The 26,866-nt window shown below is 58.7% G+C and overlaps 4 protein-coding genes across 23 annotated transcripts in view; 2 read left to right on the top strand and 2 right to left on the bottom strand.

The window, feature by feature from the left end:
- Window positions 1–1,665: 1,665 nt before the first annotated feature.
- On the bottom strand, window positions 1,666–3,300 carry LOC136792988 (tigger transposable element-derived protein 1-like). Its single transcript, XM_067018379.1, has one exon. The coding sequence runs from the start codon at window positions 3,298–3,300 to the stop codon at window positions 1,666–1,668; it is 1,635 nt and encodes a 544-aa protein (XP_066874480.1).
- A 648-nt stretch (window positions 3,301–3,948) lies between these two features.
- LOC131744407 (mitochondrial inner membrane m-AAA protease component AFG3L1-like) lies at window positions 3,949–10,426 on the top strand. Of its 7 annotated transcripts, none has more exons than XM_067019537.1 (7): window positions 4,095–4,174; window positions 4,821–5,016; window positions 5,468–6,944; window positions 7,144–8,360; window positions 8,839–8,895; window positions 8,977–9,170; window positions 9,256–10,426. In XM_067019537.1, the coding sequence occupies exons 4-7, from the start codon at window positions 8,226–8,228 to the stop codon at window positions 9,407–9,409; spliced, it is 540 nt and encodes a 179-aa protein (XP_066875638.1). In that variant the 5' UTR covers window positions 4,095–4,174; window positions 4,821–5,016; window positions 5,468–6,944; window positions 7,144–8,225; the 3' UTR covers window positions 9,410–10,426. The 7 variants fall into 7 exon arrangements, with proteins under 7 accessions (XP_066875636.1, XP_066875638.1, XP_066875639.1 ...); XM_067019538.1 differs by having other exon boundaries at window positions 4,821–5,001; XM_067019539.1 differs by having other exon boundaries at window positions 4,821–5,001; window positions 5,942–6,944.
- Window positions 10,427–11,202: 776 nt separating this feature from the next.
- DBNDD1 (dysbindin domain containing 1) lies at window positions 11,203–19,636 on the bottom strand. Of its 3 annotated transcripts, none has more exons than XM_067019543.1 (4): window positions 19,524–19,636; window positions 13,451–13,597; window positions 13,147–13,287; window positions 11,203–12,457 (listed from the first exon to the last, which is right to left on the bottom strand). In XM_067019543.1, exons 3-4 carry the CDS (start codon window positions 13,217–13,219, stop codon window positions 12,300–12,302), a joined length of 231 nt encoding a protein of 76 aa, XP_066875644.1. In that variant the 5' UTR covers window positions 13,220–13,287; window positions 13,451–13,597; window positions 19,524–19,636; the 3' UTR covers window positions 11,203–12,299. The 3 variants fall into 3 exon arrangements, with proteins under 3 accessions (XP_066875644.1, XP_058901946.1, XP_066875643.1); XM_059045963.2 differs by lacking the exon at window positions 19,524–19,636 and adding an exon at window positions 19,178–19,364; XM_067019542.1 differs by lacking the exon at window positions 19,524–19,636 and adding an exon at window positions 18,786–18,990.
- GAS8 (growth arrest specific 8) overlaps window positions 18,403–26,866 on the top strand; it is a 28,249-nt gene continuing 19,785 nt past the window's right edge. For 2 of the 12 annotated variants that reach the window (XM_067019519.1, XM_067019529.1), the window contains exons 1-2: window positions 23,080–23,459; window positions 25,216–25,302. In XM_067019519.1, the coding sequence (XP_066875620.1) occupies window positions 23,457–23,459; window positions 25,216–25,302 (90 nt within the window). In that variant the 5' untranslated portion in view covers window positions 23,080–23,456. Of the gene's footprint in view, window positions 19,062–19,401; window positions 19,431–19,486; window positions 19,733–19,847; window positions 20,209–21,657; window positions 22,622–22,735; window positions 22,934–23,078; window positions 23,460–25,215; window positions 25,303–26,866 lie in introns of those variants that run through there. The other 10 variants (XM_067019525.1, XM_059045382.2, XM_067019521.1 and 7 more) reach the window with 9 other exon arrangements.

Raw genomic sequence — 26,866 nt, forward strand, 5'->3', positions numbered from 1 at the left:
CCCAATCAGAACTTCCCAAAAGGTACAAAAGTTACAGCTCCTCTCCACCCCCATGACCAATCTCTTTAGTCTCCGATTTCTCCTTCCTGTGTTTCTTTTCGTACAAGAGTAAGATACGTGTGTATTTTATTTCCCCTTCTTTCTTCCACAAAAGGTAGCACACTGTACTCTTGCATGTTGTTTTTCCATTAATAATATATCCTGGAAACCACTCCGCATCAGCTGAGTTCTTCCTTATTCTACTATTATGGTAGCTATCATCATTTACAACTGTCTTACATTCCACCGTGTGCAAGTGTCATTTTATATTTGACTATTTCACTTGAGACTCTTCAGGCTGTCCTGTAGCTTTTGCAGTTACAAACGAGGCTGCAACAAATACTCCGTGCACACATATTGTCTTTTGTTGTCAGTGTATCTTTTTTTTTTTTTCCTTCCCCAGTACGCGGGCCTCTCACTGCTGTGGCCTCTCCAGTTGCAGAGCACAGGCTCCGGACGCGCAGGCTCTGCGGCCATGGCTCACGGGCCCAGCCGCTCCGCGGCATGTGGGATCCTCCCGGACCGGGGCACGAACCCGTATCCCTTGCATCGGCAGGCAGACTCTCAACCACTGCGCCACCAGGGAAGCCCATCAGTGTATCTTTAGGGTATAATCCTAAAAGTGGGATTGCTAAATCAAAAGAAGTATATTTTTTATTAGTGTTCAATGCCCCTCGGTAAGGGATGTGCAAACCTGCACTCTCACCAGCAACAAATGAGGGTGCCCGCAATGCCACAGCCACACCAAGAGAACGTGCAGTCACACTTTGATTATTGCCGAGCTGAATGATGAGAAATGGTATCTGTGTAGCTTTCATTTGCATTTCTCTTGAGTGAGGTCAAGCTTATGTTTCAAGATCTAATTTACTTATGAATTCTATCTTTTGCCCACTTTTCTATTGGATATTTGGTATTCTCAATCTTTAACAGTCCTTCGCATATCAGGGATATTAGCCCATTATCTGTGAGAAATTTTCTTCCACTGTGTCATTTGCCTTTGACCTCATTTGTAGTGTTTTATCCTCATAGAAAAGTTCTGTTGTGTTACCTTTTCATGTGGTTAAACTGATTAATCTGAAATCTCCTCTGGATTTTGAGTCCTAGAAAATCTTCCCCAACAGCCATGTCAAAGACATTCATCCATGTGTTTTGTAGTACTTGTATGGTTTCCGTTTTTACATTTAGATCCCTCATCTGTTTGTTTATTCTTGTGTATGCTCTGAGTTATGAATTAACTATCTTTTGCCAAATTTTAACCAGCTGTCCTGCACTATTTTTTTTAAAAAAAGCCTATCTGTATCTATTTCTGGACTTTCTATTGTATTCTACAGGTCTGACTACCTCCCTGATTCAATCACAGAGGTTTTATAATGTGTTTTAACGTCTACCAGGGCTAGTCTCTTCGTAGTTTGTTTTAAATAACTTTTCCTGGGTTTTCTCTCATTCAATCTTCTTAAAGCACATATTTAAGTAAAATTTTAATGCCAAAACTGATGCTCTTTAGTGGCAAAATGAAAATACCAGAAGCAGGGTTTCCAGGGATGTTAAACACCTGAAAGCAGAGGCTTGGTTGGGCCTCACCCAGGAGGTCACCCTGTCGCGTCTGGTCACACACCCTGAGGTCGCCTAGGAGAGCTGCTTTGAGCGCCGCTCCTTCTCACTGTACAGGTCCCTGTAGCAGCTTATTGCATCGTTGATTGCTCTCGAAACTTTCAGGTTCCATGCATCATCGGGGCTGTTACTGGTGAGGACCTGCAAGCCGGCCTCGAAATGTGAGAAGGCTGCTGACAGCTCCCGTGTGGTTAGTTGGCGCAGGGCAGGTGCAGCCTCTTCACCCTCCTCCTTCTCTTCTCCTGCCGGTTCCTGCTCCAGCTGCACTAGCTCCTCATTTGAGAGACCCTCCTCGTGGGACTGCAGCAGCTGGTCCACATCAGCTTCTCCCACCTCTCCGAGGGCCACACTCTTGGCAAGGGTCACAATATTTTGTTGCAGCTGGGCAATGTTGTCTGTTTGGGAAACACTGTGGAACTGAACACACTCGGGCCAAATCTTCTTCCACGCGCTGTTCATTGTTGCTGGCCTGAGCTCCTCCCAAGCTACTGCAATGTTGTCCACAGCATCCATGATGCTGTACCTTCTCCAAAACTCCCTGAGCTCAGCTGGATCGTCCCCATCTGTTGCTTCTAGGATGTGTTCAAAAGTCCTTCTCAGGTAATGAGCTTTGAAGGTAGAGGCCACGCCTCGACCCATGGGCTGGATCGAGTCAGCTGTATTGTCATGAAGATATTCCACTCTTACATTATCAGAGAGATCACTCAAATTGACTGGGTGGCATGGTGCGTTGTCTAAGATGAGCAGTGCTTTGTTGGTGAGATTATTTTGGGCACAGTATTTTTCAATGGCAGGGCAAAAAAAGTATGTGAACCACTCATGAAAGATGCTCCTGGTTGCCCAGGCCTTTTTACTTGAGCGCCAGATCACAGGCAAATTGGGCTTGGAGTACCCCTCCAGAGCCTTGGGGCTTTCTGAGTGGTACACCAATAAGGGCTTCAACTTAAAGTCCCCAGCTGCATTGCCGCCAAGAAGCAGCATCAACCGATCTTTGGATGATTTAAACCCGGGCTCAGCTTTCTCTTCTATTGAAATAAACGTTCTTTCAGGCATTCTTTTCCAATAAAGCCCTGTCTCATCTACATTAAAAACTTGCTGGGGGGTGTACTCACCTTCTTGGATGATGCTTTTCAGGATTTCTGGATATACATCCTCCTTACCAGGAGCTGTGCTGCTCAGCTTGAAGTGGGGCAAACAGTGGCGTTCCTTGAATCTCACAAACCACCCTTTACTTGCACTGAACTTTGCTGCTTGAGAGCTTTCCCCTTGTTCACGCTGTAAGTCATCAAACAAACTCTTAGCCTTCTCCTGAATAACGGTGACGCTCAGAGGCACGTTTCGCTGGCTCTGGTCTTCAAGCCACACACGCAACAACCGCTCCATGGTCTCCATGACTGCACTTCGGTGGCGAGTCAACCGGGAGGCTCTCAACGGAGTAGCTATTTGTGAACTCGCTTTGATTTTTTCTTTGTTATCTCGGATTGTCGCCACTGTAGAGACAGCAAGGCCTAAGGCCTTTGCGACCTGGCTGAGCTTTTCACCCACTTCAAACCGTCTTAACACTTCTAATTTCACGTCGAGGGTAATTGCTTTCCGTTCCCTTCTGGCACTCGGGATGGCCGTCGCATTTCGGGGCCTTTTCCCAGGCATGTTTGCCTCCGGAATGTACTAAAAGAACAGCAGTCCCAGGTGCGAGAAAGCCAGTGGTTATTCTATGCCTCCTTGCAGAACTTGGGGAAGAGAAAGTGGGGCTTCGAGGAGGCGCAGGCTGCCGTCCCTGGGGACGTGCAAGGGTCAGCACAGGCCGGCCCACGACACTGCCCAGGCTCAGGCCGGTTCATTCTGGGCTCCAGGGCGGCCAGCGTGGGCCTCCGGCGTTGATCAGAGCGTCCACATCCCCGGACGGCACGCGTGGGTTTCCGTGATGCAGAAACAACCCCGTGAGCGGCAGTAGGCTGCACAGCACACGCAGCCCCAGGGCTGTGCTTCCCGCCGGAACCGGTTCCCAGCGCGGGGCCGCGGCCACCAGGAGCCCGCGGTCTGGGCCTGGCGGGGCGGCGTTCGCTCTTGTGAGCCGCTTCCCATGGAGGACCCCGGAAATACCTGTCCTTGGAGACGCCGGATTTAAAATAAATCTAAAGGCGCTGGCTGTCCCCTCAGCACCTCGCCCGCGTCCGTCACCGCGGGCCACGGCGCCGCGCAGGTTGAGATCCGAGTCAGGCCGTAGAGTAGACACCTAACGAGAGGTCCCCGCGTCGTCGCCTTGGCCTCACCGCGCATGCGTCAGGCACCCGGAGGTCGGCTGGGGGTGTGGCGCCCTATGACCTATTCGCCGCTGTACTGGGCGTGCGCGCGCCCCAGCGGCGCGAGGTCCGGGGAGGGGGGATGTTGTAGTGGCTGGTGGCGGCGGCCGGCAGCAGGGCGGTGGCAGGGCCGCTCGCCCGTGGTGTGGCAATGCGGCGGTGGCCCACGAAGCGGCAGGACGGCCGGGGCAGGCGTGAGGGCCCTCGGAACCGCCCAGCAGGTGAGCGGGGAGGCGTTGCCCGCCGGTTCCGGGCGGCAGGGGCGGTGGCTGCGCTCGACGCCGCGGTGACGCCATCCAGGTGCGCCGGCCGGCGCGGGGACTTGGTGTGGGAACCGGGGCACCGAGAAGCGGGGTCGCGGCGGCGGCTCTCACACCCCCCGGCCGGCTGGCCCCGGGGCTCCAGCCCATCCCCGCGGCTGAGCAGGCAGACGCTCGCCCGAACGAACCGGTCTCCGTCTGTCCTCCAAGTCCCCGCCCTTTTCTTCGAAAGTTCCCGCTGCCTCCCAGCGCCCTGCCCACTGCCCGCGCGTCCTCGTTCGCTCTCCCAAGAGCCGCGTGTAGCGAATTGCGTTCAGGCCTCGCTCCGCTGCGAACCTACCGTGTCTTCTCGGGCCACTCGCTCCGAACGTGAGGCGGTTTTCTCCTGGGCTCAGCGGTGATAGGACTTCTGCCTTGTCTCGCAGGGTTGCTCTCCGTTATGATGACGGATGTGAAAGAGTTTTGTCAAGTGTTATGTGGTTTTTATTCGAACAGCATTTGTCGAGTCCAGTTCTGCTGCTGTAATCATAGCTAACATTTTTTGAGGGCTTCCGTGCTAAGGGTTTTACGGGAACTGTCTCCTTTAAGTCTTATACCCGTCCTTTAGGTAGGAGCTGCACTCCGGACGTGCAGGCTCAGCGGCCATGGCTCACGGGCCCAGTCGCTCCGCGGCATGTGGGATCCTCCCGGACCGAGGCACGAACCCGCGTCCCCTACATCGGCAGGCGGACTCTCAACCACTGCACCACCAGGGAAGCCCTCTAACTCTGTTTTATAGGAGAGGAAACGTAAGGCCACAGCTGGTCAGCATCTTCGCTTTTAGATACTCCTGTATTGTACCCCTTCTCGTGGGTTAGATACTCTTAAATACACGATATTTTAAGGTTTGTTTTTGTACATCCCAGGGAGCAGTGATCACATTGAATTCTTTTCTGAGGGACTAATGTGGAGCCTCCGGATTTTTTTTTTTTTTTTTTTGCGGTACGCAGGCCTCTCACTGCTGTGGCCTCCCCCGCTGCGGGGCACAGGCTCCGGATGCGCAGGCCCAGCGGCCATGGCTCATGGGCCCAGCTGCTCCGCGGCACGTGGGATCTTCCCGGACCGGGGCACGAACCCGTGTCCCCTGCATTAGCAGGCAGATTCTCAACCACTGTGCCACCAGGGAAGCCCAAATTTATCCGTTTTAAGTGTACATTTCAAAGACTTTTAGTAAATTTATCAAGATGTGCGACCACTGCCCTGATCTCATTTCAGACATTTCCATCACGGATGTGACGTCTGTGGGTGATTCCTGTACACGTGTCCAGCCAACTACTAACCTACTTTCTGTCTCTATGGATTTGTCTGTTCTGGACGTTTCACATAAATGGAATCACACGACGATAGGTGGTCTTTTGTGTGTGCTTCTTTCACTCGACACAGTGTTTTCACATTCATTCGCTATCGTAGCGTGTATTGGTATTTCATTCCTTTTCACAGCTGAATAAGGTTCCATCACATGCACAGCCACCCCGAGGCCTCCACAGGAGACAGCAAACTCCACAGACGCTCAAGTCCCTGATATAACACGGCCAGTACAGCTGGCCCTCTGTACCCACTCTATACACACCTATCCGGTCACGCACCGCTGGACACTGGTGTGGCCTCTACCTCTCGGCTATTATGAACTCTGCTGCTGTGAACATCTGTGTAAAGCCTCTGTGTGAACAAATGTTTCAATTCTCTTAGATACCGAGGAGTGGAACACTGGGGTCATACGGTCACTGTGTTTCACTCTTGAAGAACTGCCAGGCGGACCCCCGTGGCCACGCCACCTTACATCCATCCCCACCAGCACCCCGCGAGCACGGCCATCGCCCTGCACCCCTGGCAACTCATCCATCTGCCTTTTATGGCCGTCCTGGTGAGCGTGAGGTGATCACACTGTGGTTTGGATATGCGTTTTCCTAATGTCACTGAGCACCTTTTTATGTGCTTTCTGGCCACCTGCATACCTTCTTGGGAAAAATGTTCGAATCCTTTCCCCATTTTTAAATTGGGTTCTTTAAGTATTTTCAATTATAAACCCCTACCACATGCATGATCTCCAAATAGTTTCTTCCATTCTGTGGGCTGTCTTCTCACCACCTCAATTATGTCCCTTGACGCACAAAAGATTTTGATTTTTAAAAAGTCTGATTTGTTTTTTCACTTGTTGCTTGTGCTTTTAAGAAACCATTGCCAAATCCAAGGTCATGAAGATTTTCTTTTAAGACCTTTATAGTTCTAGCTCCACAGTTTAGGTCTCTTATCCATTTTGACTTGACCGCTGCATGTGGTCTAAGGTCTAGTTTCATCCTTTTGCTTGTGGACACCGTTGTCCCAGCGCATTTGATTGAACAAACTGTTCTTTCCCCATCAAATGGTCTTCACATCCTTGACAAAAACAACTGACCAAGGACTTCCCTGGTGGCGCAGTGGTTGAGAGTCCGCCTGCCGATGCAGGGGACACAGGTTCGTGCCCCGGTCTGGGAGGATCCCACATGCCGCGGAGCGGCTGGGCTCATGAGCCACAACTACTGAGCCTGCGCGTCTGGAGCCTGTGCTCCGCAACAAGAGAGGCCGCGACACTGAGAAGCCCGCGCACCGCGATGAAGAGTGGCCCCCGCTTGCCGCAACTAGAGGAAGCCCTCGCACAGAAACGAAGACCCAACACAGCCAAAAATAAATAAATAAAATTTAAGAAAAACCGGTAGGTTTTATGGTAAATAAATCATACCTCAGTAAATTGTTCAACCAAAATACTGGCTGAAAGCAACGGTGACTGACAGAGCAGTTCCCATTTCCTTCAAGTCCTTGGCCTAGTTTAGCTCTGGTCCCTCTGCTGGGGATTTTCCTCTAACAATCCGCCCTGGGGCACTGATGGGACTGTTTCTCCTTTTCCGGGTCAGGTGCTGATATTTCTAATGTTTGCAACAAAGCGGCCCTGATCGCCGCCCGCCACCTGAGTGCTTTTGTCCGGGAGAAGCGCTTGGAGCAGGTGGTTGAGAGGGTCATTGGAGCCGCGCCGGGCAGCGCTGAGGGGCGGCGTCCAGGTCTGGCCCCCAGCAGGCCCACCCCGGGGCCCCGGCGTCACTGCAGTGAGCTGCAGCCGTGGACAGTTTTCCAGACCAAAATCTGGGACTTGGGATCTGCCAGCGGCTTTCGTGCTCTTACTAGAGCAACATTAGAATTTCAAAGAGATGTAAGCTCCAGGGCGCTGCGTCAGACCCAGGTTCGGGTGCTGCCGGTGGCTGAGAGGCAGGTGTTTTGCGTGCTTGCTTCAGCGTGGGGTAGAGGTCTCCCGAGTGCCCTCCCGGGGACGGAGGTCAGGGAGGGGTCCGTGTGGCCGGCAGCTGTCCTTCATGATCCCGCCCCACAGCTGTGAGAACCAGCCCGTCTCCAGACCGCAGGTTGGCGGGGCTGCTTTGCCTTTGCTTCCTGTTCTCTTGAAGTGTGGCGTGTGCACAGACAGGCGTCAGTAACCCAAGGCAGTCGCCACAGCTGCTCGACGCCGTCCTGCTGGCGCTGCTGAGCTGACCAGCCCTGAAGCTGAGGTCACGCGAATCGTGGTGCCTTCTCTGTGCCCCGTTCCCTGCCTGCGACTGGGTGTAGGCGGCGTAGAGAATGCTCCTGGGCTCCCTGCGTCTGGCCTCACTGCCAGTCAAGCCACGGAGAGTGGCTAACCCCCTTGGCTGCAAGCGGGCCCCCGAAGGCACCTGCCGCTTGCGCGGTGGGGCGGGGCTTCGGCAGAGCACAGGGCAGCGGCGCGTCTGGTGCGGAGGGACAGGCGCCCAGCAGGCCTGAGCGGGGTGTGCAGGCTGCGGGTCTGTCCTGGGCGGACGGAGGCCCTGACCAGCCCCCAGCACGCCCGCAGTGCAGAATGGGGCCTTGGCGCCCCCCTCTCAGCCGTCCGTTTGTCCTCTGCCTCTTGCCATGAACTTGACTTGCAGGTCTCGAGAAGAAGACGCAGGTTCTGCAGCCCAGCGAGAAGATGACGGCGGCCTACCGTGAGGCTGGCCGCGCGGTGGTGGGCTGGTTCCTGGGCGCCCAGCCCCCCGCGCGTCGGCGGTGTGGTTCAGGGCCCACTCCCCTCCCGGGGGCGCTGTGTGGGCACGGTGCCTTCCAGGTAGCGGCCCTCTTCGCTCTTTGAGGATGTAATGGTCTAGAATTTGTTAGAAGATTCCTTGAGGGGTGGGTGGGCAGAGAGGGGGGTGCTGGTTCCCGGAGGGGTCTGGGTGCTGGCCACCTGACACCTGGAGGTTCCATGTTAAACTCACCTCACTCTAAACTTTCCCCTGACGGCACGGCTCCTCCACAGCTTCCTGGGATGGCGGGACAGAGGGGGTTTCTGTGTTCGTCCTCGGGGTGACCTGTCAGCGCTGGGGCCCAGGGTTTCCTCTCCTCCTCCGGGATGCCCGGGGACCCTGGGGGTGTCAGGGCGCGCCTGCCGTCTCTGGCAGGCGTCCATCATCCCCCGGGGCAAGGGGCTCGGCTACACCCAGTGCCCGCCCAGGGAGCAGTACCTGTACACACGGAAGCAGCTCTTCGACTGCATGTGCGCGGTGCTGGGTGGCCGCGTGGCCGAGCAGCTGTTCTTTGGGCAGATCACCACGGGGGCCCAGGACAACCTGAGGAAGGCCACCCAGAATGCCCACGCCCAGGTAGGGCGGTGGCCGCGGGGGCTGGGAAGGGGGCTCAGGGCACCGTCTGCCAGGCTCACGCCCGCCACTCGCCTGCCCCAGATTGTGCAGTTCGGGATGAGCGAGAGGCTGGGCCAGGTGTCATTCGCCCTCCCCCGGCCTGGCGAGGCACTGGTGGAGAAGCCGTGCAGCGAGGCCGTGGCCCAGCTCATCGACCAGGAGGCTTGGCGGCTGGTCAGCTCTAGGCACGCGCTCACCTTGGACCTGCTGACGTGCTGCCGGGAGAGGTGGACGAGGTGAGTGGGGTCGGCCCGTCCCCAGGGGCGGGGCGGGGGCTCTGCAGGGCGCGGAGCAGACGGCCTGACGTGGCCTGGTGTGCAGGTGGGCGGGCGGCTGCTGGAGAAGGAGGTGCTGGAGCGGGCCGACATGGTGGAGCTGCTTGGGCCCCGATCCTTCGCGGAGAAGACCACCTACGAGGAGCTCGTGGAGGGCACGGGGGGCCTGGAGGATGGCACGTCCTTTCCCCAGGGGCTGAAGGGCTGGCGCCGGCGGCCGGAGGAGGGCGGCATGCAGGAGAGCCCAGCCTAGCGCCCCTGCCTGGAGAACGGCCTCCGGAATCTCCGGAGAGCAAACTAAAACACGTGGTAATCACAAATGGGTGTTTTCAGGCCAGGGTCCTCTGAGCCCAGGGGGGTTCCAGCTCCCAGAACGTGCCCTTCCACCGAGGCGGGGGCTGGGAGCCTGTTCCCGAGTCAGAGGGGAGGGCAGTGGCCGAAACGCACCTGGCGGCCTGCGTGTGGGACCCCTTTGGGCCTCCCGCGAGGTGGGTGGTGGGCTCATCTGCCGGGGACAGCCGCCCAGCGGGGGGACATTGGTGCTGGTCACCTCACCTGCCCCAGGGAGGGACGGACAGGGGGCTTTTGGCCCAGTTCAGAAATCCTCGAGGTTTGGTGAGGTTCAGAATTGAGGAGAGGGGAATACTGGCCAGGCGTCAAGCGAGTAGCTGTTAGGGTGGTGGAAGACCAGCTAGTCCTTAAGGAGGGGGGGGCCTCGCCACTTCCACAGGCGGGGTGTCTGGGGGGCGGTCTAAGCCTGAGCGGTACCCCAGCGGAGCCACCCCCGTTCTCAGGGTAGGGGCCTTTCCAGCCGCGCGTCTCCGGGAAGCTGCGTTCCTCGTGGCCCGTGTTGTTAGGGTCCAGGAGAGGGCGCTCTGGGTTGCTCCACGTGGTAGGACAGCCACCAGGGGTCATAGCTAAGCTCTAGGGCTGAGCCTTCCCTTCCCCAGTTGGTCCTGGAGCGAGGCCAGGGCCCAGCCCCCGGGAAGTCGGGTATAGTGGAAATGGCCCCGCAGGTCCCCAGAACACGGCCAGGACAGTAGCAGCAGCTGCTGCCTTGGGGTGGGCGACGCGGACTGACTGCGGGAGCAGGGGCACCACCCCACGTGCCCGCCGCTGCTCTCCTGGCCGTGGCCACACACTGGGCCTCGGGGATGAAATTTTCCAAATCGTTTGGTATGTTTGCCTCAAAAATAGAGTTTCCGACTTGGGACAAACACTTGCAACTTTGTTGTTTGTAAAATGTGTGTTGCTGGATTTCTGAGGCCTCCGGGGCTCGCCCTGTGACGCAGCCTTGAACACTCACCCTCCGCGTGTTGAGCTGCTTGGCGTCCTCCAGGGGCCTGTCCTGGGGCTCCTTCTGATGGAGGTGGGGTGCTCTCCTTGACCCCAGGAAGGACCCACGTTGTCCCGAGCCTGGGGGTCTGTTCCTTGGGAGACGGTGCAGCCCCTCCCCGGGTCCAGGGCACTCCCCTGGTGACAGCGCCCCTGCCTGCGTGCCCCCGTGCCCGCACCCCCTCCAGTCTCCTCAGCCCCCCCTTCACATCGCACCCCGTCTGGGCCATCGCACCACCTGGGCCGAGGCCTGGCCAAGGATCTCGGGTTAGGGAGGCTCAGGCCCGCAGGAGGAGCTGCCCGGCACAGGGCACGCGGCCTGCATCTCACGGTGGTTAGAACGGTCAGGGTTCGGGCTTCATCCTTGGTCCTCTGCTCAGAGGCGGACCCTGCCCCAGGCTGGGAAGAGCCCCTCGGGAGTCCGTCTGCCTCTTCCAGCCGGGTTGGTACGGGCAGGGTCTTCGCTTCTTGAACGCCTTGAGAGCCAGGGCACGCGACCCACATAGGAGCCCAGGCTGTGTCACAGTGGAACCCCCACTGGCTTTACCTGGGGGAGGACCAGAGCACGGAGCTCCCGGAGGCCCCTAGAGCAGCCACCCCCGGCCCGCACGCCTGAGCTGCCGCGTCAGCTGGAAAGGAAGAGACTGGCCTGCGAGACTTAGGACAGGGCGCCGTTTTAATGCTGCTGTTTGGAAATGAGATCTGCAGAAGCTGTAGCAAGAAGGACGGGAACTCGGCGGGGGAAGGCCTGGGGGGCGGGGGGCGCGGCTGCCCTCACAGGACCCCTCTTAAGTGAAATTCCTGGTCGTGTCTGGAAGACGACACCGTGTTGCTGCCCCTCACGTGCCCCTCCTGGTGCATGAGGTGACCCCTTTCCTGGCGGGACGCGCTGTAGCCACGCCCAGTGGGCCCAGCACGTGCCCAGGTCTGTTTTCCTTCCCCAGAAATGTTTCGGTCAGTGGAGAAGGGGTCAGGGCAGGTGGCCTTGGGGACTAAAAGCAAGCTTACACGTTTATTTTAAAACTGTCCTTGGACTCGCTGTCTGACTGGAAGCCGCTTCCGTCCCTTAGTACGTAAGCAGCGTCCGGAGCAGCCGAGCCTGGCGCCCCCGAATTGGGGGCCGGGCGCCGTGCCCAGGTCCCCTCACGTCCCCCCACCCCTCGGGCTGCTGCACGCGTGTGCGTGCCTGTGTCTGGAGGGCCGCGGGGACTGGCACGGCGAGGACCGGGGGAGGGCGACCCTCGCCTGCCCCCGCCCTGCCCGGCCCGGCGGTCTGAGGCAGTCGTGACATATGTGGTGTTCCCAGCTCGGGAGGCGGGTCTGGCTCTCAGGCAGGGGCCGCGACCAGCAGGGTGGTAGGCTCTGGGGGCTCTGGTGCTGACGCTTCCTGGGCGGCAGGAGGGGCGCGGGGTTGGAGTCACGGCGGTTGGGGCAGCGGGGTGTCCCGAGGGCTGGAGCTCGGCATTGCTGTTCAAGACCGGAACCCGAGACCCCCGGGGGGTCGCAGAGCGCCTCTCACGGGCAGATCCCTGCTCACCGCACCCCTGCCCAGGAGTCTGGTGACAGATGAGAACACCATTCCTACAGACAGAAGTCTCGTCTCATCCGTGGGCCTGGTCCCTGATCCAGGGACCAGGAAGAGCTGGACGTAAGGCCACTGGGCTGTGCTTATGCGGAGGCGCCACGTGGGGCGGGCAGCGTCCACAGGGCCACGGCTGCCCGGACCTGCCCCGCCTCGGCCCCGGGCCAGCCGGCCTAGTCCTCCTTGGGCCTCTCCACGGTGAGAAACGTGTCCACAACGGCAGGCTGCCGCTCAGGGGCGCCGAAGGGCTGCTTCTCCCCGTCCGGCTCGGCCCTGGTGCGTGTCCAGGAGGGGGAGCGCAGACAGCTGGCCCTGGGCAGCGGGTGCAGGCCTGGTGGGAACACGGGCTGGGGTGAGTATGGCTTGGGGTCCCAGGTCACTCTTTCAGCTCCTGGGCTGGGCCCGTGTGTGCCTCCAGCACGGGGTCGGGCCACACGCTGGGGTCCCCTGGGCACCAGCAATGTGTACATGTGGGTCTGGGTGCAGCCCGGCCAGTCCCCGTGCAGCTGAGGCGCCCGCCCTGGGGGTGCGCCTGGCCCGGAGCAGGTGCCACCCCCTTTCCCGCTGCCTGCATGGGCAGTGAGCCGGGAGGGGGGAAGGTCCCTGGGCCCCCATACCCCCAGGGGCTCCCGTGCCATTTCTGCAGCCTGCTGGCTCCGGCGCTTCCCGGGAACTGAGCCGAGGAGGGGCCAGGACTGGTGAACACCACCCCCCGTTTGTGCTCTGCCTGCTTGGGATTAAACCCGAGTAGTGAATTCTGCTTTCAGTGGGACTGTGGCTGTTGCCTTACTTTGGCATTTGAAAAGTGAAATTAAGGAGGGGTAGAAAGATCCCTTAGAGCCGGCAGATAGGTGTGTGAAGTGCAGAAATGGTGAGTGAAATGGTGCCGTGTCGACGAACACTTAAACACGCGTCAGAAAGGAAATCATTTTCCAAAATGGGTCTCCAGGGAACGGTGCTGGGTGGCCTGAGGCCCCAGGACCTCCCGCAACCCCCTCCAGAGCCCAGCAGCAGCCCCACCTGCGGGCGAGTCGCTGGCCTGGTTCTCGTCATCTGAGTCGGCAAAGACCTCGGCCAGCTCCTGGTCGGACATGTCAGTCAGCTCGGTGAGGTCCAGGAGGTCGAAGTGCACCTCCAGGGAGGAGACGCTGCTCAGGGGCTCTGGGGGCAGAGGGGCGTGTCAGCGGGGCCAGGTGAAGGCCAGTGCAGTGGGAACGAGGTGGGGCTGACCCATCCCCGGCGCCTGCTCCCCGGGGCGCACCCGAGGCCCAGGGACCCGCCCCTGGTCCCAGGGAGCACGCGGGGACAGGTGGGCTGTACTTACGCCGCCTCTCCGTGACCTGCAGGAGACCCGGTGCCGGTACTGGGACGCCCACCTCCTCCTCGGCCACAGGTGAGTGGCTGCTGGTCCCCGTCCCAGGAATGGGGGTGCCCAGGGCAGCCCTTGGCACCTCGGCCTCCTTAACTACCCCTGCAGCAGAGAAGGCGTTACCCGAGGGGACTGCGGCCTCCCACCGCCACCCCAGGACGCAGGCTGAGAGGGCTTGAGCACCTGGCCCATCGACCCCTCCCCTGAGGCTCTGGGCAGTGACTGCAGTGGCCAGGGGTGACCCTGGGTCAGGAAGCCAGACAAGGGGCAGAGGGCTTCTCCGAGGATGCTACCCTTCCCCGTAACCCTGACTTCCAGACCCTTTGCCCTGATTACTTGAGCAGGAATGACCACAGGTCTCGCGGGGACACTTGCCGGTCCTGTTGGAGCCCCCAGGACACCAATACGATCCTGTCTCTACTTTCTGGTCCACCCTACGGTCGGGTGGGCGGTTGTGCGTTTCCTTGCCCTTTGGCGCACTTTAATCTAGAATGGCCCCGGCTCACCTGTCTGTCCCGTGTTGTGTTTGAATCCACATAACACGTTCTCACATACAACGATTCCCGGACGGTGGATGCAGCAACCCCTCCCCACCGACCACGCCTCCGGACTGGGAATGTTACTCCAGGGTTTTTTCCGTGCAATGCTTGTTTTTATGTAATGGCTCATTTCATGTAATTTTTTGTCGGGTGAGAGGCGAGGCCCCTCGGGGACCTGCTTGGTGGAGACTGTGCCCCTCAGCGGCGGCCCTCCACCCCACGGAACGCTTGCTGTCACCAGGGCAGACACTGCTCCGTCCACACCTCCTACCAGCTCCTCCGGAGTGCTCCCGGGCCCGCTGCCCCACACGGCCAGGGGTCGCGGTCATCTGGCAGGCACGTGCCCCGAGGCAACAGGACCCCTTGGCTCCCTGGCGTCCCCACTGCTGCTGTCTCCTGAGCCCCCCCCCGACAGAGACCCCAGCTGCCGTCATTTGGGGGACCCCCAGCTGACAGGTGCTCAGGAGAGAGTGATGCCCTCCCGCTCCCTCAGCACTGTGGCCGCCCATCCCAGGGGTCCAGCGCCGAGAGCTGGGGGTGGGCGAAGCCACAGGAGCAGCTGCCGAGGGGGGCCCAGCAGGGGGGCCCAGTGCCGACAGCTGCCAGTGAGGGGTGGGCCTGTGTGGCCAGCAGCCTGGCGGGCCGCGTGGCTCTGGAGGGTCCCCGGCTGGGTGGGAGCTGCAGAGCTGGCTGGGTCGCCCCTGGCTTCTAGGATCCTGGGAAGCATGGCTGAGGGCAGGTGGGCCTGCTGACTGGCGGGGCCTGCCTGGCTCTGCCCGGCTCTGCCCGGCTCTGCCCTGTGCTGTGTCATCACTCAGGGCCCAGGGCCGGTCCACTGGACTGGGGCTGGGGATCTGGTTTCCGCCTCGCTGCCGCATTTGGAACGTGGTGTCTGAGCATCCTTGGAGGGTAGGGTTACAGCCCCTGGTGTCCCGGCCCGCCCAGCCCAGCGAGGACACCTTCCCGACCAGAGGGCACGGGAGCTGGGGTGATTGGGGAACCTCTCCCGAGCCTCAGAACCCCTGCTGAGGGTCGAAGGCCCAGGAAGCCCTTGGGGACCTTTGCTCTGCATGAGTGTTCTGCTTCCTCGGGGGGGGGGGTGGCACAGCGGCCCGGGTCCCCCTCCCCAAGGGCGCACGCGTGCCTGCCGTGTCCTGCTCTGCTTCCACCCGTGTCCCATCGTGGTGGGTGACCGGCTGGCTGGGGGCTCCGGCTAGGTGCTGCCATTTCTCTGGAGCCTCCCAGTGGGGCGGGTGGCTCTGGGTTAATAACAAGAAGGATGACAGAGGCTCACGGTTTTCTGTGCCAGGCAGAGTTCCGGCAACATGTTTTTCAGCTAATGTCACAACCCCGCTACGAGGAAGGGGCAGTGAGTCTCGTCCAGTAACACCGAGGGGGTCAGCTTGTTGCGCGGGAGCTCTCAGCCACCGCCTGCCGGCCAGCAGAGAAACAGGAGACCCTGACCCTGCGCCCACGGGGAAGCTAGGCCCTGACCAGGTGGAAGGGACTTAGCGTAAAAGATGGGGCAGAGGCGGGGGTCTCTGCTCATAAAGGCCCTCTCTCACCTCATCTAGCAAAGAAAGCGCTATTCACCTGTGCATCCGGCAGATTCCTTAGCAGGACTCGGGTGAACAGAATAGGTGATTCCTGCCCTCTTGAGGTGGGGCAGGGCTGGGGAGCCCTGGGGGCTGTGGTCCCGCTTTCGGGACAGGTCCGAAGGAGGGTGGGAGCTGGGTGACAGCTGGGGAGACAGCACCATCAGAGGCCCTGAGGGGAGCGTGGCTGCTTCTGAGGAATGGCCAGGGTGGGTGAGGGTAGGGGACACCGGTGGGGAGACACCTCTGGCTGCTGAGTGAGCGGGGAGGGGTCCGAGCTCAGTGGGACAGCCTCTACCTGCGTGTTTATGGGATGGGGCGCGGCCGTCCAGGTGGGAAGGAGGCGGTCCACAGGTGCTGAGACGGGGGGAGGGCAAGCAAGCTGGATCTCCTTCCCCGTCTGGACTTGGGTCAGGGGGCTGGGTATGCAGATGGCCTCATTATAGATCCGAGGATCCAGGGGTCCCAGACAGCCCAGGACAGACCTGCAGCCCCTGCAGGCACAGTGGCCTTTCGTACTCATTGTAAGAAGCACGTTTTATCAAATTTCAGCATCCCTGAAACAGCAAACCATCTAGTGGATGGTGTCACAGAGCCAACGGAATATGGTGACGGTGAACTTTTAAAGTCCCCTTCTGCCTATTTTTTTTTTTCTTTTCATCTCCCTTCGGCAGTGGTCTGGTCTTTAGTTTGTAAATCCTGGTGCCCTGGCCTGTGTCAAAGCTGTGCGGGGGAGGAAGAAAAAGCAGAAGATGCAACTTCTGGCATCAAGGACACTGATCTTTTGGCTGGAAGGATGTGAAGGAAGCAGGGCCTTTGCTCGGTCCTCGTGCACAGCAGGTGCACCGAAAGCGCTGGTTGGACGAATGAGCCCAAGACCCCACCCCAGAGTCACTAAGCGTCTGTGCTAGGAATCACCTGGGTCTGTCTGATACCCTCTTGATAAGCCCTTGTAGGAAGAAGGGAGAAGTTCTTCACGAGTGAGACCCCCCGCTCTTCCTGGGGTGTGAAGCAGAGGAATGCCCGCTCACACAGGCAGGCACCAGGGCAGGGGTCCTTGGCAGCCCGGCCCAGCCGTAGGCTGGGTGGGTTCAGCAGACCCCGGGGTTGCCCAGGCCAGGGCAAAGGTGAGCGGTGTTTCTGATGCCCCAGGGTCAGCAGTGGACTCCGGAGCCCCCAGTGGGGGAGTGAAGCCCGTGGCCCCTGCAGGGGGCCTGCTGCCCTGCCCTGTGGAGGCAGCGCCCGCGTGGGGAGGCTGGAACTGGGGACCCAGGGCCTGGTAGGAACGCATATGATAGTGTTACCCTGTGCTACGCTGCTGACCTATTTTCCAGCACATTCGTGCCAAGAACTTGGCCCAAATCTCAAGTTCCCTGCTGTGTGCCCAGGGTTGGCCCCAAGCATGGAGGAGGTGCTCTGCACACACCCAACACGAACGAGTGAAATAATGAAGTAAATGAATGAATAGCATGGAACCCAGCATGGCTGCAGGGAGGCAGGGACGGGCATCGTCCCCCAGTTCCCCAGCCCCTGTCCCTGGAGTCAGCGCTCCTCCGTGGGGCATTTTGAGGATGCCGGGTGGGTCCCATCTAGGCTCAGCCCCTGCAGGGCAGGGCCCAGGCCTCTCCCTCCCAGCCGGACAGGCTTGGAGGTAGGTGGGCTAGAGACTTGGTCTCCCAAAGGCACCTTCGAGAAGCACACCCCGTCCTCTCCCCTCCATGTCTGTGCACTTTGATATTAAGAAATTACTGTTAATTCGTTTAGGTGCAAAAATGCTGTTTTAATTATAAAAACCTTATCTTTTAGAGGTAATTTCAGAGATACTTAAGGATGAAACAATATGTCTAGAGTGGCTACAGATTATTACTAAAGGAAGGTGGGTGCAGGCGGGTGAGCAGCCGGCAGGTGGCACGGGGTGAGGGGTGGGGGGCGGGTTTTACCATAGTGTTCTCTCTACTGTGTGTGTGCCCCTCTCTCCAGAGTAAGTTCCAAAAAGTCAGCGAGCTCAGAAAATGACAGTCACAGCTGCCCACGCGTGATGCCCCCATGTGGGCAGGACGTGGCTGCGTGGCCCAGCCTCACCACGGTGCACAGAGGCGCTTCCTGGTAAATAACATGTCTGAGCACTGAATGAGTTAGGTCTCTGGGGCCCCAGTAAGTGACGTTCAGAAACTGAAGGGTCGTTAAGCTCCCGTCCCTCAGGCCTGCCCTCTCCTCCCTCTCTCTGCAGGCGAGGGGGGTTCTCCACGGAGAGAAGGGGACACGGAGCTCAGAGGGGCCTGGCTGCTTTGCCGGCATCCCCAGCCCTTGCTCTCCAAACCTGCCCCATCAAATCCTCACAAAGCCGCCACCCGGAAGCCCCGGGGTCCTCGTACTGCCAACGGGAAGAAAAGGCTGGATCCCTCCCACAAACGGCAAAACAAAGAAAACCCACACCCACTGGCCCCTGAGTGTCTGTGGTGGCACTCGGAGGGAGCGCGACATGGGCCCCTAGACAGCCGTCTGGAATGCACCTGCCCAACTCGGCCTGCAGACAGAGCAGTAGGTGGACCCACTGCTTCAGGACAGCGTTTCGCTCTCCAGAGCAGGCCACTGGTGTGGCTAGGGGACCCCCAGCGGACCCCTATGTGGTCAGGGAGCGGCTCCCTGGGATGGGACCTCCAGGAAACCCCGGGTGCATCTGGGGCCCGGCCGGGTGGGTGGAGGAGCCCGGCAGTTTGCATCCAAGTTCCGAGGCCGATGGCACAGGAAACCCCTCCTGAAAGGTTCCTGGGAGGTTCCTAGGAACCCGTCCTAGGAAAGGTTTCCCTCCCACCGGGCCAGGGCCAGGGTAGGGCCAGACTCCAAGAGGAGAGACCCCTGGTACGCCGCTACCGTCCCGACAGCCGGCAGGGGCCGTGAGGAGGGGTCGCTCCGTGCACACCTGCCCTCCCAGATGTGTAAGCTCCTGGGCCTCGCCCGGCAGCCAGCAACCCATGCCGGCGTGGGAGCCCCCGCAGGGGGAGCCAGGTGCACCCCCCGCTCCGAGCCCCTATCTCAGCCTGGTACCCCGAGGATCCCGGCCGCGGCCTCCCCCTACCCCCAGGGAGGCTCGGCTGGGCCGAACAAAGCAGACGCGCAGCTAAGAGGGCAGCATCCCCCCCACGCCTCGCTGACCTGGATCCCGACTCTGGCCCTCGCACGCCCCATCCTCCAGATCACCGGCTCCGCTGGGAGGGGGCTCAGGACCAAGCTCTGGGCCAACCACTCAGGAGCGCGCCAGGCACCGCTGCCCGGGTCGGGAGCGCGGAGGACGAGGGGGCGGGGACGCGGGCCGTGCGCCCCCCGCCCAGCGCGGGGGCCGTTCCGGGCGATGCCCCCGCTCGTCTTCCCGGGCGCGGCGCACCACGCTCTCCCCGCTTCGGCCCGGCGCCGGGGGACTCGGAGCTGCCGGTGGGTCTTCACGGCCCCGGGGCGTGGCCGATGTGTGGGCCCAGGGGGAAGGGGCTGCGAGCCGCTGCGGGGAGAGGCGCAGCTCGTGGGCTCCCGGGGGCTGGGGCCGCACTCACCTCCCGGGCTGGCGCCCTCCGGGGGCTCCATGCGGCCGGCAGGGCCTGGGAGGGGCGCGCGCGGCGGCGTCGTCACCCTGCCCGGGCGCCCCTGCAGCTGTGGCGGCGACTCGGCCCCGGCTCCCGGCGCAGCGCATTGGGGCAGCAGCCGGGGGGCCGCGGCGGCGGGGAGGAGCCCGCGGGGCGGGGCGCGCAGCTGCTCCGGGGCCCTGTCCCCCCCGCCCCGTTCTCCTTCCCTGGCCCCGCAGCACAGGTGCGGCCCCGCCCCGCCCCGCGCGCGCCCCCTGCCGGCCCCTGGCCCCGAGGACCCCTCCCACGCGGAGGCTACCCCCTCCTGCAGACCCACCCCGACCTGGCCGCGTCCCGCAACGTTGGCCCGGCCCCTGCGGCCCCTGCGGCCCCTGCGCGCGCCCTCATTCAGCAGCCGCGCCGACTTCCGTCCGTTTGTTCACCCCCGCAAATTTGTGGGGCGCCAACTACGTGCCGGCGCTCTGCGGGGTATGGAGGGGCGGGCCTAACACACTAGGGCCCTTAAGCCAAGAATTGCAGATTGTGGTAAATGCTATGGAGAGACGCGGCGAGGGGGCGGGGGGGGGGGGCGGCGAGAGCGTCTAAGGGCTAGGCTGGGGGCAGGGGCGGAGGGAAGGGAGGTCAGGAGAAGGAGGCGGGCAGAGAGGGGGCCCCGGAAGGAAGACAGGCAGGGTCTGGGCGTGCTGAGAGCACCAAACGCGTTGTTCGATGGAGCCCCACTTCCAGACGCTGGACCCTGCACGAGGCCTTGGAATGCGGCTTTGTGCCAGGCCCTTGGTGCATTAATTCTCCCGGGGAATCTTTAGAAGACGGGGTCCTGATTTTCCAGGTGAAGCTGAACACAGGGTAGGCAGCCGACCAGGATGCCACAACCGGTCGCTGGAAGCCAGAAGATCCAAATGCAAGCCCATGGTCTGCACAAAGACAAAACAAACCAAAGAAAAGCATCGGGGAGACAGTTTGTTCCCAGCTGGGAGTGGAAAAATCCGCAGAGGAGGGAGGTGAGTATGAACTCGGTGTCTGCAGGAAAGGCACCCTCCCAAAGGCACGTTGTCTATACAGCTTCAGCCAACGAAGGGCCTCACCACCTAGTCCGGCTCCAGTCACATGGAGCCCATGGCCTTTGAAACAGTCGGTCAGTGAGGCAGGCCAATAGTTCCCTTTTTTTTTTTTAGTTTACAAAACAAACAAAACCAAAAACTGCTAAAATGATCTCATGACCCACGAGGACAAGCCGCTGCAGTTTGCACTCTGTGCCATTCCAAGAGGCAGGCCAGCCCCTTGGGGACAAAGCTGAGCTACAGGGTGGCTGGTGGGGACGTAAGGAGGTCAGGACAGTAGGTGGGCACTGGCTGCTCAGACTCAGCTGGGGTGGGAGTTTGTATTGTCTCAAAATGGTCAGAGCAGTATTTCTGATTCCCCGTGTCTTCCAGAACCTTCTGCTCCCGTCAGGACATTCCCTGTCTGTGCCCCTTCTGCTTGAACCTGGGCAAGCCTGTGGCTGCTCTGGCCAATGGAGTGTGGCAGGTTGATGCCATGTGACTTCCAAGGCTGGGTCTTAAGTAGGATTCACCTCTTTCCGAAGGCTCCCCTGGAACCCGGCCACTCTGTGTGAGAAAGCCCAGGCCATGTGAGGGGCCACTTGAGTGTTTTCTGGCCCACAGTAGCCAATGAACCAGACAAAAGGTCTCAGCCAGTAGCCAGGCATGAGAGCCTGCCTTTGAGCCATCCCCAGGGGGTAATAGGTGGAACCAAGGTGGGCTGTCCCCACCGAGTCCCAGCCAAGTTGCAGATTCACGGGCAAAACAGATGTCATCGTATTTCATTTGGGGGCAAGCTGTCACACAGCCATAGTGACTGTAACAGTATTGGTGTTTATTAATTCTCCCCATTTGACATATGAATAAATGGATACAGGTGGAGTCTTGCCACGGGCATCCTAGCTGGTAAACAGCAGGTGATCTGACTCCAGAGGTCAGCGCTTATTTTTAACTTTTTATTAAAAGCATTTTCATGTAAATCAACTATACTTCAATTAAAAAATCAAATTAAACTAAAATAAAAAAGGAAAAAATCCATTTTCAAACAAAAGTAGAGAGAATAGCACAGTTAACCTACATGAACCATCATCCAGATTCAGCGATTACCGACTCATGGCTGATCCTGAGTTTTCTTTACTTTCAATGCCTCCCTCCATTGCTGGGTTGTTTTGAAGCAAATCCTATATATATATTATGTCATTTCATTTGGAAATACTTCACTGTTTATCTCTAAAAGGGAGTCTAGTCTTAAGCACTGTGTTATCCTAACATCCAGGCCTCCATCGAGTTGCTGCTGTGGTCTGAGGCAGTTTACCTGGATGACCAGGTGCGTGGGTGTTAGGAAGAGCCAGGTATTAGACAGAGGTCAGTGGGTTTGTATGTATTAACATTTGGTCTTTGATTTTACAGGAAACTCAGATGCCATTTATCTGGATTTCCGAGATGCACAGCTTGATGCTGAATAAAAGTATCTCAAGCCACCCATGTGAAGAAAAGGCTCTTTTCTAAAAATCTGAACTCAAATATGGAAAGCGCAGGTCGCTGTGGGTCTTACTGGGAGCCCAGAGAGCTGGCGGCAAGGCCTCCCTGAACTATTCGTGTCTGCAGCGCGCACTGATAAAGCACGCTGTGCTGTTGATTTGTGACAGGTGAATACCCTGTCTCATTATCCTGAGCTAACCCTCCTATTTTTGCCCTTTTTGTTGAAAGGAATTATTGTAAATGCATTTATTTAATGCAGGACTCCCGGCCAGACTTCTAAAGCAAAAAGCCGGTCAGCGTGAGGCACCTAGCGTATTGGGTCTGCAAAGTCAGTGTTAAATAATTATCATTACTCCACGTGCTACCCAGCTGCACTGTCTCACCTGCCAAAACCCCTGTGGGAGGACCCCACCTTAGGGGAGAAGACCCCTATCAGGCCAGAGGTTTCTGACACAGAGGCTCAGGCTCTTGTCAGCCCAGGCAGAGTGACACCACCAGACCTCACAAAGGCCTCAGGGCTGCTATAAATAAATCACGGCTGTGTGCAATACAGTCCCTCCAAAGGGCTGTTCCTTTCCAGCCACGATCAGGGCTTGGGTAGGCAAACAGGAAGCCCCCCAGGCTCGTCGCTGTGGCTCTCACGTGCATGCCCCTATGTGAGTGCCTGAGCCTCAGCAAGGCCAGCTACGGAGGCACCTTTGTCTCCTACCTGAGCCTTGTTTCATCATTCACACCCTGCTCCCAAGGAAGCTCTCCAGAGAGAGAAGATTCTTCTCCATCCCAAAACTGATGGAAAAACATGGCCTCCTGCAAAACCACTATTTAAGAAGATGCTAAAGTTGAGAGTGCAGAAAAAAGACAAGAAATGGTGTGTAAAGACAGCACCTTGCATGTAGGTAATTGGGTGGTAGGAGGGATTGGAAATTCGCTTTGGAAATTTTAAAGCCGTTAGCAGTTTTCAGAGCAAGAGCTTAGGAAAGGAACCTGATGACTTTTTTTTCTGCAGTGCGTGTCTGGAAACCTCTGGCAAAGGTTTCTAGTTTTTCCTCATCACAAGGACAAGTCCTCTTCAGACAGACCAGTTAGTTTTTCTGAAGGGGAGACTTGCTGATTTCAAAACTTTGGACCCAGCTGGAACATGTTCTCTTCCCTACTTTTGTTTCTTCTGAGGGTTTGTGGAAACCCAGCTATCTTCCAGCCTCAGGTGGGAGGAATCTTCAAAGATGGGTGGGGTGGGGGTGGGGGTGGGGTGGGCCCAGGGGGCAGAGTCTCAGCCTGAATTTGAATCTAATTTGGAAAACGTCGCGGTGCATCTCTTTCCGGCCCCTCCCGTCACTCACCCACTGAAGTTATGCACTGTAGGACCCGTAGGGACGTACAGTAAGTAAGAAGTGGGTGGAAACAGTTCCTCCCACCTCCATGGAGCTTAAGTTCTAGTGGGGAAGACCCGCAATAAACAAGACACGTCCCGCAACGAACGCGTTCACGGGCGTCGTGGAAATCTAGCTTGTGGATGACGCCCAGCTGCGGCCCAAACCCAGTGACTCAGCCCAGAGCGTTGCTAGGGACGCGCTCCCGCCGTTGCCAGGCCCTGACCCCTCGGGCGGACTCTCGCGAGGGTCCTCGAGACTTCGCGCGGAACCTAGCAGCGGTTGCCTGGAGACCGCGCAGCCTGGGCTGGGCTAGCGCGTTGGTCTGCGGGTCGTGGCCTGCGGGACTCCGGAGCCATGGTGAGGAGGGCTGGGGGTCTGGTAGGGTCCGCGCCGGGTGCCTGGGGCTCGGGGGCCGGCCTTGCGCGCAGGGAGACCCCGGGACGGGAGGCCTGGAGCTCTGGGATCCCGGAACTGAGGGCTTGGCGCTCTCGTGGAGCCCTCGCGGGGAGGGCCCAGGGTGCTGCGGACCCTGGACCCCGGACCCTGGACCCCGGACCCCGGACCCCGCACACACCTGGAGCTGAGAGACCTGGGCTCTCCAGGATCCTGTGCTCACAGGGGTGGGTGGTCAGAGAGCACCCGCCTCCCCCGCCCTCCAGACCCAGGGCCCGGTGTGCACGGCGTCCAGAACAGAGAACTTGGGTCGAGGGGCTTTCCGGAATGGAAGGCTCATTGATGAGATCCTTGGGACCTAGGGTCTCACTTGGCAGGGGCTTGGGACACACAGGTCCTCCAGTCTCTGGGGTCGAGAGCCCGGGGCATACCAGGGTGGTCAGAGGACCCTCTACACCGGAGGGTCCTGACAGCGGGTCCAGTGCCCGTGGAGTCCTTCGGAGCAGAGCTTCAGGGTAGAGGACCTCCTTGGAGAGCCCGCGAGGAGGAGGCCGGTACTGAGCAGAGCAAGGCGGGAGCTTGCTGCCTCCTCGGCTCTCCATCCCGGCCCCTCTGTGGTAGGGCTCAGAGCTGCGCCCCCCCCCCCCCCCCCCCGGCCATGGTGTAGGGGTTGTCGGTAAGTCAGTTTCCAGGCAGGTGTGGCCATCAGCTGTGGGAGGCAGCCCCAGGGGCTCTACCAGGAGGCGGCCGGTGACGACAAACCTTCAGGCTCTTCTCCTGCGGTGGACTTATTGGAGGAGAGGGAGTGCAAAGAGGGCATTGTATTAGGAGGGGAGATTTCCGTGGATGGGTCTTTTGAAAGTCAGCTGGAAAAAGACCACCAAAATACATCTACTTTTACTAGCTTGTGGGACTATAGGGTGATTTTCCTTTTTTTCTTTACGTTTTGTAAGATTTCCACAGAAACTTTTTTTGTAGTAAAAATGTTACCGAGTCACGTAGGTGCGCGTACACACAAGCAGGGGCCACAGAAACTTGGGAGCAGTAAAGGCCGAAGGCTAAGGAAATTCGCCGTCTGCTGAGCGGCCCTCGGGAAGGGGGTGAGGGTGGAAGGGCTCCTCTGGCGCGTTGCTGAAGTTGCTAAAGTAGCCTCGCCGCACTGACAGGTCCGCGGTGAGCGGCCCAGGCGGCCCCCACTCCCCCCACCGGGGTTCTCTGGCGGTTTGTGTTTTGAAGGCAGGAGCCCTCATCTTGCCAGCTCTGACTGCTGCTGTGAGGCACTTCTCCCTACGCTCGCTGAACGGTTTATTGCAGGTTTCTTTATGGTGCCTGCCAGGCCTTATAGCCAGCGTGGTAACATGTGACAGTGCGGTACTGGGGAATCTTCCTTTTTGAGGCCGAGTAGATTTTGCATCCACACCAAGGAGGCCTCTGCTATATACTAAGGAGCAAGTTTCCCTCCCTTCCTTTCTGAGGGAGAACAATATTCTCTTCTGAGAAGGCAGATTTCTCCTTGCTGCTCCAAAGGCATCAACAGAATGTGCCCGTGGCCATCGGTGGGAAACGTTAGGGCAGAGTGATATGGTGTGGGTAGGAACCGGAGACAGTGGGCAGTCCGATGGACGTTCCAGAGCAGGAATCCCTCTCCCAAGCGGCCCCAGGAGGGAATCGGCCAGCCAGAAGGTGAACTCTAACCCACCCATCTGTTCTTCAACCAAAGGCGCCCAAAAAGAAAGGGAAGAAAGGGAAAGCCAAGGGTACCCCGATTGTTGGTGGTCTCGCTCCAGAGGACATGAGCAAGGAACAGGTGAGCGGGCTGGCCTGAGCCGCGGACCAGCGCTGGGTTGGGGTGGGATGGCTTTGCTGCTCCGCGCTTCTCCTAGGAGCCTCTTTCCGACCGCTGCCCGCGCCTCCGCGCGCACCTCCCCTCAGCCGGGCTCCTGCTGCCCTGCCCACTCGAGGATACGCCCCTCCCACGCCTGCGCGCACGAGCACAGCACGTGTTGTAAAACAGCACAGTACAGGCACGTGGGTGAACTGTTTTATAGGGTAGTAGGAATTTGGAAGGAAATGTCTTTCTGATATAAAGGCTGTTTTAAGTTTTCTGCGTTTTCTTTCATTCTTATCTTTTTTAGGCACCTGATGTTTACAGAGCTGTTATTATAGTACACACACCCGTAGCATTCTCATTTGTTTTATTTACCATTAAACACTGAATTATTTTTGGCCACTTGTTCATTTTGATGAACTTAAGGGCTAGGGAACATGGTTATATAATTACAGTTTCAATTACAAGGCTCCTGAGACCTGTAACGTGTGCAAACTGTGAGAGCAGGTGTGGTCTGGGGGCGTCTGACATGCACTCCTGTGAGCGTCAATGACCCTGACTTACTTTTGATGGTTTTAAGATAAGGAAATGAAAGGTGACTGAAAGAGGCCCGAGAGCTGGGCCGAGGCCCAGCAAGTGGAGAGGCTTTGCGTCACAGGCAGGGAGCCCGTCGGCAGCGTCCGCAGAGGGTGGTGGGTCAGGTTGCGCTTTGGAAAGGTCCCCGGGCTGCGGCGTGACCGGCTTACCCACCGCGCCGCCCCAGCCGTAAGGCTCACTCTTGGCTCCCCATTTCCTCGTGTCCGGTGGGGACAGAACTGTGACACGGCAGTGTCCAGTCTGCAGAGCAGAGCCTTGCTGTCCGGTGTTCCAGGCGTGGACACCTCGGAATCTTCCAGGGCCCAGGCAGGAGTGAGAGACTCGGGGTAGCTGCGGCCAGTTCGCTGCATGTTAACCTGTGGGCCCTGGGCTCCAGAGCTGTCTGTTTGCTGATTTTTGAAGAGAAGCTTGAAATCTAGATGTTTATAAGAAATCTAGATATCGAGTGATGGAACGTCCAGCGTGAGCCAGTCAGAGTTGGGAGGTGCCCGGCTTAGAGCCTTCGATTGACACAGTAGACCCCACTGTAGACCTCCTTCCTGGGGAGCCCAGCCCCGCCCGGCCTGGTGCCCCTGTTTTTTTTTTTTTTTTTTTTTTCCTTTAACCTATTTGCAGATTTGCATTTGGCTCTGGACCAAACCATCTTGACTGTTTCGGGTCTACTGGTTTTGTATATTTTTTGCTTAACGTATATCTTTAAAGGTGAAAGGTTTTTCACATTTTGCATTGTTTTGTGAACATATTTACATCATTCTCATATCTTTGTGTTGTTGGGCCATATAACCTTCTAGCTGATATACTCTAATTTCTCAACCATTCTCCTATTTATTGGCCGCGCTGTGTGGCATGTGGGATCTTAGTTCCCGGACCAGGGATTGAACCCGGGCCCCGGCGGTGAGGGCGCAAAGTCCTTATCGCGGGACCACCAGGGAGCTCCAAACCATCC

Source organism: Kogia breviceps, chromosome 18 (assembly GCF_026419965.1).
Source record: "Kogia breviceps isolate mKogBre1 chromosome 18, mKogBre1 haplotype 1, whole genome shotgun sequence".
NCBI lineage: Eukaryota > Metazoa > Chordata > Mammalia > Artiodactyla > Physeteridae > Kogia > Kogia breviceps.